The sequence below is a fragment of the Panthera uncia genome (genome assembly GCF_023721935.1).
Source record: "Panthera uncia isolate 11264 chromosome D3 unlocalized genomic scaffold, Puncia_PCG_1.0 HiC_scaffold_8, whole genome shotgun sequence".
NCBI classification, from domain to species: domain Eukaryota; kingdom Metazoa; phylum Chordata; class Mammalia; order Carnivora; family Felidae; genus Panthera; species Panthera uncia.
Genome location: NW_026057586.1, coordinates 69,595,824 through 69,606,023, shown reverse-complemented (window position 1 = coordinate 69,606,023; position 10,200 = coordinate 69,595,824). Strand labels below are relative to the sequence as shown.

The 10,200-nt window shown below is 55.8% G+C and overlaps 1 protein-coding gene across 1 annotated transcript; it reads left to right on the top strand.

Moving 5' to 3' along the window:
* Positions 1 to 488: 488 nt before the first annotated feature.
* Positions 489 to 6,959, top strand: LIF (LIF interleukin 6 family cytokine). The gene is made up of 3 exons (XM_049619861.1): positions 489 to 599; positions 2,395 to 2,573; positions 3,286 to 6,959. The coding sequence occupies exons 1-3, from the start codon at positions 581 to 583 to the stop codon at positions 3,694 to 3,696; spliced, it is 609 nt and encodes a 202-aa protein (XP_049475818.1). The 5' UTR covers positions 489 to 580; the 3' UTR covers positions 3,697 to 6,959.
* Positions 6,960 to 10,200: the final 3,241 nt, after the last annotated feature.

Below are 10,200 nucleotides of genomic sequence, written 5' to 3'. Positions count from 1 at the left end.
CCCAGCCCCTCTTCCTGGAGCCTCCTTCTCAGCCAAGCCCCAGCCTGCCTCCTCCCCACTGCCCCCAAAATCCCTTGATCAGGGGGCCACAGGTGCCAGCCTCCATCTGCTTGCCTATGGTCAAGCCACCTCCCCAAACCCAGGTGAGTCAGGGCTGTCTGGAGCACCTACAGCCACGGGGACCCCGATGACTCGGCCTGGGAACCCTCCTTGCCCTCTCCAACTTCAAACAACTCCTAGGGCGAGCCATTCAGGAAAACCACAGGCTGTTTTGTAGAAGAGTTCATTATCATTATAATTTTATCAATCAAATTCTTAGAAGAGGGAAAAAGTCTGCTCTCTCCACCCTCCCCCTTCACTCCCCCCCCCTCAACTCTCACTTTCTTCCATTCATAATTTCCTATGATGCACCTCAAACAACTTCCTGGACGGGGATCCCTGCTAAATATAGCTGTTTCTCTCTCTGTCTTACAACACAGGCTCCAGTATATAAATCAGGCAAATTCCCCGTTGAGCATGAATCTCTGAAAACTGCCGGCATCTAAGGTCTCCTCCAAGGCCCTCTGGAGTCCAGCCCATAATGAAGGTCTTGGCGGCAGGTAAATCCACCCGCCCCGCACCGGCTTCCGCGCCCCACTGCCGGTGCTGCGGCAGCTTGGGGCACTTGGCGATCGCGAACGGGACACCCACCCGCCTCAGACACACGGGCTCGGGGCACCCGTGCAACCGGCCCGGGCTGCCGGAGGCGCTGGGTGGCGGCCGGGAGCGAGCGCAGACACATGGTCCCGGCACCGCGCGCCCAGCCTGCCCGGGGGCCAGCAGGTTGGCGGGCAACGGAGGGGGCTGCCGAAGCCTTCCTCCTGCTCCTCCTCCACCTCCTCCGCTTCCTCCTCCTCCTCCTCCTCCTCCTCCTCCTCCTCCTCCTTGTTCCTGCCACTCTCCCTTGCTGCTCTTCCCGCTCCGCTTTCTCCCGATTCACCCTCCCTCTTTCTTTCTTTCTGTCTTTCCGCTTTCTCTTTTCCAACGGCGTCCCGGGCTGCTCCCAGGGAGGGGCACCGGCCGCCGAGCAGCTTGCAAACTCCGGCGGGGACGGAAGCAGGTGCCGCCTCCATCTGCTAGTGCCTGGAAAGCTGTGGTCTTTGCTAGGTGAGCCGGGGGTGTGGGGGGCCCCCGACCATCCCGGGGGCCTCAGAGCTGCCTGGGGATGTTGGGAGGAACAGGGGACCCAGGAGAAGTGAACTTGAGGCTGCCACTGTCCCAGCAGGGGAGATCCCTGAGGCGCTCCAGCACCCCCCTTCACCCCAGCCTCACCGGTTCTCCAGCCTCACTGGTCTGCAGACCCCCAGCTCCTGCTGGTGGGCCACCAGGAGAAGCCCCTCGGAAGGGACCTGAGAGTAAATAGGGGAAGCTGGCGCCTTGGGAGGGAGGGGCGACCCAGGACAGGCCCGGACAGCTCCCAGCTCTCCTGTCACCTTTCACTTTCCTTCCTCCCCCGCCAACCTGGCTGCCTGTGACCTTTTCCCTTTTCTCTTTTCTGGTTGCACCATTTCCTTTGCCTCCCTAAGGCTCTGAGGGCCTGTGGGACCCCAGGATTTTCCTTGTCCTAACCCAGGGCCTGGGACAAGAGGGGATGGCATGGAGGCAGGAGCTGTGCAGAGCAGGTGCCGGGGTTGGGGGGGGGGGGACAAGAAATTCTGAATGATGATTCGGGGTTGGAGAGGGGGCAGAATTGCAGAATTGGGGTGGGGTTGAAGGTCCTAGATAGGCGAGTGGCCACATTTGGAGAAGGAAAGCTATAGAAGAGATGGGGGAGGGTGGCAGGCAAAATTAGGGGACAAATGACCCTGGAAGTCAGAATCAAATGACAGGTTTAAAGGATAGAAGAGTGTCAACAGAAAATCCACCCCCTCCCCCACCAGGGTCCCAAGGGGTCCCCATCTGGGAGACGTGGCCCGCAGTGGGTCAGTGAGCATGAAACAATGTGCAGGAATCTGGACCATCCTTCGAGGTGGGAAGAGAGGGGCCTCTCTTTTTCTTGAGACTCGCTGGGCCTGGGGCATGGTCCCTTCCACCCAGAGGGGCAGGAGGCCTCAGGGGAAAGGGCTGGGTGGTTGGTGTCACCCTGAACCCAGCTCCCCGCTGGTGGGAACAGCTCGTGTCCTCTCAGGCAAGAGAAGGGAAAACTGGGAAAGTGGAGGGAAGCAGAGCTAGAGAGAGAGAGACATAGAAACAGATGCAGTGACCTCATGAAAACCAGAAGCAACCAGGGGAAGATAGAGCCGGAGGGGGAGCCAGGGCACTGGTGTCCCTGGGGAGATGAGGCGCATCTTCTGCCATGAGCCCCCTTGCCCGCCCCCTACCCCCTGCTCATGGCTCCTTCCTGCCTATTCCCAGGAGTCGTGCCCCTGCTGCTGGTTCTGCACTGGAAACATGGGGCGGGGAGCCCCCTTCCTATCACCCCTGTCAACGCCACCTGTGCCACACGCCACCCATGTCACAGCAACCTCATGAACCAGATCAGGAACCAACTGGCGCAGCTCAATGGCAGTGCCAATGCCCTCTTTATTCTCTATGTAAGTCCCCCTTCCAGGTCCTGAGAGAGGAGGGAGGGAGGGGGGTGGGCCGCTGCACTGACCTGGGCTGTCGGGGCTGGTCAGGGAAGAGAGCTTTTGGAGCTGGAAGGAGAGAATGGGGAAAGGGCTTGGTTCAACCACATGTGGACTCCCACAGCTTCTGAGCCCCCCACCCCTCCCTCAACCCAGGCTCTGAGACTGGAAGCCACTTTCCCAAGGTGCCCAGTTCATCCTGGGCAGAGCCGGGGGAGAAGGGAGAGGTCGGGCACTGATGGTCTAGGGACTCCTCCCCCACATGGAGCAGAAGGCCGATGAGAGACAGAGAGGAAGTAGGGGGGCCAGAGAGATGCTTTTGGGAAAGTGGGCTGCGGGTGTCTGGAGGCGCAAAGCCGCCGAGGAAGAAGAGGAGGACGGTGGGTTGAAAGAGCAAGTGTGCGTGGTGTGCCCGCAAGAAGTGGGACGTGGTGTTTCCCTTCAGTCCCCTGATGCTCTTGCTGCTGGTGTGGCCCTTGATTCTTTACCAAGTGTGTTCACACCACGATTATTCTGGGCTCTCATAACAATCCCAAGATGCCTACGGGGCAAGTAGTCAGCTCTCTGTGCCAGAGGTGGGAAACTGAGACCCAAGAGCTCACCCAGAGGCTTGGTGGCCAGGCTGAAATACGCGTCCCTGACCCCCACATCACCTCCCCTCTCCCTCTCTGCTCCTCAGTACACGGCCCAGGGGGAGCCGTTCCCCAACAACCTGGACAAACTGTGCGGCCCCAACGTGACGGACTTCCCGCCATTCCATGCCAACGGCACAGAGAAGACCCGGTTAGTGGAGCTGTACCGCATCATCGCTTACCTTGGTGCCTCCCTGGGCAACATCACCCGGGACCAGAAGGTCCTCAATCCCAATGCCCTCAGCCTCCACAGCAAGCTGAACGCCACTGCAGACATCATGCGGGGCCTCCTCAGCAACGTGCTCTGCCGCCTGTGTAACAAGTATCATGTGGCCCACGTGGACGTGGCCTATGGCCCTGACACCTCAGGCAAGGACGTCTTTCAGAAGAAGAAGCTGGGCTGTCAGCTCCTGGGGAAGTATAAACAGGTCATTGCTGTGGTGGCCCAGGCCTTCTAGACAGGAGGTCTTGAAGCATGCAGTGAGTGACCTGAGATCTTAGGCTCAGGCAGCTCTCAAACTGTGCCCAGGGCCCAGAGCATCACCAGACCCAAGTGGGGACTGCTGGCAGACCCCGAGGGGTTTCTGGCCAGTCCATTCCCCTCTAGGTGGGCTGTGATGAAGCCGAGCAGAATCAAAACACCCAAAGGCAGGGCCTATCTACAGCGCCAATTAGAAGAAGGCACCCCTTCCTCTGGGAGACTGCAGCCAGGCACTAGGGTGTCGGGCTGGTCAGGGGATTATGGGCTGGACCTCTGTCCCCACTTGTCCCCTTGGCCAGGGACTTTGTGAGAAAACTGTACAAGTTGTCCATGGTGACCCTGACCATGGGGCAAGACAGCAGGGGTCAGGGGACTCTCCCAGCCCCGCAGAATGACCGCCATTGGTGCCTTTGCTGCCCCTTAATGTAGGTTTTGGAAGGTTTGACTGGGCTTGGGCAGGCCAGAGGAACTGGGGTCCTGAGGACTCCTTGGCCCCTACAAGTATAGCGAGAGGAAGTTAGAGAAGGGAGTTCTGGTTTGAGATGCTCCTTCTCTTGAGCATGATTGGAGAGCTCAGGCCTAGGGACTGGACTATGAGGCAGAAAGTTCCAGAATGAGCTCGCTGGCATTCAGGCTCCTAGGGAGGCAGAGAGGCCACCTTCGGGCCTGGGAAGGAAGAGAGGTCCGGAAAGCTTTGACAAGCTCTCCCTCTTGCCCGCAGGCTTTCCTGAAGCCTGGGATGGCCAGGGTCTGGTGGCTGGACCTGGAGGTAGGGTTTGTGGAGGTGGGCAGGTGGCAAAGTCAGCTGAGGAGGTTCTGAGGGGACCCAGATTCTTCCTTCTGGGCAATGGTCTATAAGGGATGGGAAGGACTAGGTAGTTAAGAGTGGCAGCTCACATCTGGGACCCAGGGAGGCCCTGTGAGGTCACACAAAGGTACTTGAGGGGGCCCAGAGGTCATCTCTGGTTCCTAGGGCAAGGGAACAGCAAAACCTGAGGTCAGGGTCTCAGAGAAGCCTGAGAGCCAAGAGTGCTGTGTGTCTGACCCAGCATGATTGTCTATTTATTATGATGTCCTATTTATATTAACTTATTGGTGCTTTAAATGGCAAAGTTAATTCCCCTTTCCCTGCTTCCTACCCAACAGAAATAATATGATGGCTCCTATAGGAGCCAGGGCCAGGCCTTAGCAGGGACTGGTCCAGAAGTCAAGGATGTTACAAGTGGAATAAGCCTTACGGGTGAAGCTCAGAGGAGGGTCAGGATCTGAGAAAACTGGTCAGCCTTGGTGGGGGAGGGGAGCAGGGGACCCAGCTCCATACCCCATCCCAAATGTGACTTGCTCTGGGGGTATCAGGGTCCTGGCTGCAAGGCAGGCCGGGCCAGTTTGTGGAGTGGCCAGGGGCCTTCCACAGGGCTGCCATGTTGGTTGGCTCCAGGGGGCTCATTCAACACTGTGTTTTCTGGCACCTCCTGGAATTGTGATCAGGGGCAACATTCGTCGTTGAAATGGTGCTCCTAGAGCACTGGGTAAGGCATTCCTGGTGGCCTGCTCTGCTGCTCTTTCCTTGTCTCCAAGCTGCCTCTAAGCCAGCAGTTGAGGGGCTCTGGAACATCCACATGCAGTGCCCAGCATGCTTGCACACAGTGGGGAAGCTCCTTCTCGGGTGGCCCAAACACCCACAAAGGGTGAGAGGGCCTGGCTGGACCTTGGGAAGCTGGGGTGGTGCAGGGAGGAGCTCCCTGCTCCAGAGAGGAGAACAGGGAGGCCCTGGGCCGAGGACCAGGAAGCTGTGGTCCCTGCTGCCCCACCTCCCCCCACGCCCCCACCCATGTCTGGGCTCCCAGGCAGGGAATCCGATCCTTTCCTTTGTGCTGGGGCCAGGCTAGTGGAGAAACGCCCTCCAGTCTGGGAGCAAGGGAGGGGGTGCAGAGCTGGGGCAGCTGCTAAAAGCAGCATTCTGGCTTCTTCTCAAACCCTAAGCTGGTGGCGGTCCTAGTGGTTCAGCCAATGTGATTATGGTACTTTGCACTCACTTTGCACCTCTCTGTCTTCTCTGAGCACTTTACCCATGCACACCAGGTGGCAGGTGGTGAGGCAGCAGGCGGGTCCTGACTCCTGGGGCAGGGGGCAAGGCAGGGGTGCAGAGTTGGGAGTTGTCCATCCCATTGGCAAGGCTATTTTGTGGCGGGTGGCAGAGGAGACCACGAACCTCTTTCTGAGGCTGTCTTCATCTGGGTCACACTCACCCTCATCCAGTGTCTGAGCCTGCTGCCCTCCCTGCTCTTTGGTGAACACGGCTCAGAAGGCTTGGGGCCAGCTGAGTCCTTAATCATCCCATCACCTTGAGTACACTGACTCCCAGTGCTGAGCCCACCTGGGCAGCCTCTGAGGCCCAGGGACCAAGGGGACCTCCTTCCCTGAGCCCAACACGGACCCTCTGCCTCCCTCTTCCTGCCTCTGCCCTTCCTGCCCCTATTTCCTGCCCTGCCCCTCAGCCCCCATCCTCAGCTCTCTTTCTAGAACCAATCCAGAAGACCACTTTGCACAGCATCCTGGAATTATGGAGCTTCTGTGTGGAAAAAGCTTTGCAGGGCAGGAAGCTGCCCTTTTCCTCGTTTTTCATCTGCTGGTGTGGACCCACACCTGCATCCTGGGTCAAGAGGAGAAGGGAGAGGCTGTCAGCAGAGGAGGGGGTAGGACAGTCATTTTGTAATTTATGGACAAAGGAATATTGGGGACTTTATTTATTTAAAAACATTTTAAACAAAAAGAGCACCGCTGGTTTATTTGTCTCTCCTCTTCCTCTCCTTGCCCCTCTTTGGGGACTCCCCCAACTCCTTCCTCCTGAAGCAATCCCACCCCACCTTGCTGACTTTCCAGAATAGACACAGCATGTGGGGTTGGAGGCTGGAATCAAGTGAGAATTTCCCTTCAGATGGTACAGAGGTCCTTTTAGATCACCCCCACCCCCCCACCTCGATTCCAGTACCTGGACATCTCTCCCATTCGCACTGCTGGCTCCGTTTGTCCCTCCGTGTTCCCTCCTTCCTTTCTACTGGACAGGACTTGGCCTTGCGGGACAAATTCCTCTTTGATGAATGTACCCTGTGGGAATGTTTCATACTGACAGATTATTTTTATTTATTCAATGTCATATTTAAAATATTTATTTTTTATACTGAAGGAATACTTTTTTTTTTTAAGAAAAAAGAGAAATTAATAAAGAATCTGCTCTTGGCAAGCTCTCCAGACTGTATTGATGTGGGAAGATGGGGCTGGAGGGGCCGAGACTGTCTCTCCACCCAACTGAGTGGAGTTCTGCTCGACAAAGGGCAGGCGGTTGGGAAGAGGGGGGCACTTCCACCGGGCAAGGGTGCTGGCATGGGTGCATGGGGGTGGTGGGCAGAACAGGCACAGGTGGAACAAGGTGGGTGGGTTCCAGACCCTGAAGTGTTGCCCAGAAAGGCCCCAGCCCTCTCACTGTAGCCCCATGAGTCTCTAAGAGCCATTTAACAGAGGGAGAAACTGAGGCTCAGACAGATAAAGCCACTTGCCAGGGGTCCTATTGACAGAGTGTTTAGCACCACCCCTGAGCTCCAAATCTCATGCTCTTTCTGCTACATGGAACTTCAGGGATCTAGAAAATTCCAGCTGCTGTCCTCAAGGAATGGCCCAGTGACCGTCCAAGGGGAGCTAAAGGGCGTAGGCATGAATGACTTTGGAGCAGGAAATCTAAGTAAGGGTCCTGTCCAGAATTGTGCAGGATGCTGGGGCCGGGACGGGGGTTTTCTGTCCGGCTCTTCTGGGCCTAAGCAGCCCTCCCATAATGAACGCTGCTGTCCTGTCCCTCTGTCTGTTTCACATGTGGGGACCTCCTTCCACTGCAACCTTCTTCCTAGCCTCCTGGAACTCCTTCCTTGGGGAATAAGGGAGGTTGGGACCAGATAGCCATAGACATAGAGGCTCTGGGGTTTGGGTCTTGGGGCTCCCCCAGCTGAGATTCATTTGAGGATCCGGGCAGTTTTTCTGAGAGTCACCTGCTTGCTCTTTCATGAGCGTTTATAAGCGTCAGGTCCTGTGTTGGGTTCCAAAGGTGAATAGGATACAGTCCAGGCCTTCTTGAAGCTCAAGGGCCAGTGGGGACAATGACTGAGCACATCCGGGAGGATGTGAGTGATGAAAGAGGCACATAGAAGGTGCCAGAGGCCAAGGTGGAGAGAGCACTCACTGCACTGGGTGTCAGCAGGGGGCTCAGTCGGTGGTCCTCCCTGCTGTCTGTGCAATGAAGGGCCTTGACCCACGACACTGGGCAACGTTGGCCTCACCTGAGAGCTGATCAGGAACGCAGAATCTTGCTTCCACCCCCACCCCAGACCTGCTGAATAGGAATCTGCCTTTTAACAAGATCCCAGGGGATTTGTGTGGCTATCCAAGTCTGAGAAAGGCCACCTTGCAGTCCTTCCTTTTCTCACTCCTCCTGAGTCTATGAAGATGCCAAGTGTAAATCGTCAAGGGCGGCACAGGCAGTGGCTTGGGAGGGGGAGTCTGCCTGGTCCCTAGGGCCTGACCCACAGCTATTTGGGTCTCTTCCTCCCCAAGTCCAGCCGGTGACGGCCCCTCCCAGTGGGCTGGATCCCATGGTCAGGCTACTCCCCACCAGCACTGCCCTCCTTCACCTTCTCTCCTGGGAGACAAGGTTGTAGCTTTTCAAAAGAAATCTTTACTAGGAAACAAGAGGAAAACAAAACAAGCACCAAGGCACAGAAATGAGGGAAGTACAGGGATGTCACATCCTGTCTGCTGTGCTGTGGGGCCAGCCAGGTGCCTGGGCCCCTAGGTATTTCCCTCACCTCTGAGGCAGGGGAGTTCGGAACTCTGGGTCCCTGAGGAGAGGACAGGTGTTCTGTGCTTTGCCCTGCCCTGGCCAGACAGAACAAAGGACTGTTGATTGGTTATTGGATTACTGTCCCAATAAGAGGTGAAAACAATCAGTTGGTGGGAGGAAGGGAGGCCTTTGTTCGGCCTGGAAAGCCCTGCCCTTGAGGCCTGGGTCCTCAGCGGCTCTGCCACGTGCAGTCCTGTGACCCTCCCGGGTGAGCTCAGCTCTCTTATCAGTGAAACTGCAAGAGGAATCGGTGATGAATGCTGTTCTGTCTGCTTCGAAGGGCTGCCAAAGGGATCCCATGAGCAGGGAGATGGAAACACTGTGGGAATCAGGACCGGCTAGGTGGAGTTGGAGGAAGCAGAATGAATTAGGCACAGGCGCTCTCTCTGAAGGGGAAGGGGTCCTTTCCCCCATGAATGCAGAAGGCAGAATCTGACAGCTCGGAGGCCAGGCGGCCAGAGGCCAGGCTGATGGGAAAGGAGGCAAGCCAAGTGGACAACCTTCCAGCTGATGGGTCCTCTGATGGTGGCCTAAGCCCCAGGCTTGGAGGAGACCGGCACACAGGGGCCTCTGACCCCAGGGATGCACTGGAGCCAGGGGCAGCCCAGATACCCAGCTGAGCCTTCTTCCATCCTGGCTTTCAGGGGGTCAACAGAACAGGGGAACTCCCATCCCAACAGGACAATCACCAACAGCTATCCCCCTGGACACACCAGCTCACAGGCTCCATGATGGTCCTACAGTTTACAGTTTACAAAGTGTTTTCTTACTCGTCACTACATCTTCCCAACCATTTTGAAGGTGGGACCACATTACTGTTTCCATTTTCTAGATAAGGAAACAGAAGCCCCAGAACACTAAAGGACTACCCTGACATCACTCAGCTTATGAGAGATGCTCTTCGTGTTTGCTCATCTTTTTTTTTTTTAACATTTTTTAAACATTTATTTATTTTTGAGAGAGAAAGAGCATGTGTGAGGTGGAGGAGGGGCAGAGAGAGGTAGATAGAAGATCCATAGAGCAGGCTCCACGCTGACAGCAGAGAGCCTGACGCAGGGCTCCAACTCCCGAACCGCGAGATCATGACCAGAGCAAGTCGAACGCTCAACCTACTGAGCCGCTCAGGCGCCCCACAAGTTTGCTCATCTTTATTTTCATCATCTGTACACTCACCTGGTCAAGACCAGTAAGGGCCTTTATGTGCCAGGCTTCACACCCAAGGACCTCAAGAATTAGTGATAGAAGAAAAATAATTTCTGGGTCACCTCTGCCCTAAATTTAGACAATGCAGTAGGAGAATTCACTTATCGTGCTAAACTACCATATTTTTAGCAATACAATTAATGTTGAAATGGAACCACGATGTATTTATTTATTTATAGTCCTCTTTGTCCTAAACAGCATGGAAAGCAGCTTACAACATAAGGCACCTAATGAAAACATTGATAAAATGGATCAAGAGAATCAGCATCAGAGAATATAAAAGCAGAGTGAGAAAACTAAGATCACAGAAAGAAAAATAAGTGTTTCAGATCACAAGGGGCCACATAATTACCCTGATTGAGCTTCAAAGTTGGCTCTGAGATTCCTGGC

Excerpts from the sequence above, each read along its gene's own strand:
- LIF (XM_049619861.1), top strand. Across the intron at positions 2,574-3,285 it reads ATGCCCTCTTTATTCTCTAT|TACACGGCCCAGGGGGAGCC; the intron begins GTAAGTCCCCCT and ends TCTGCTCCTCAG.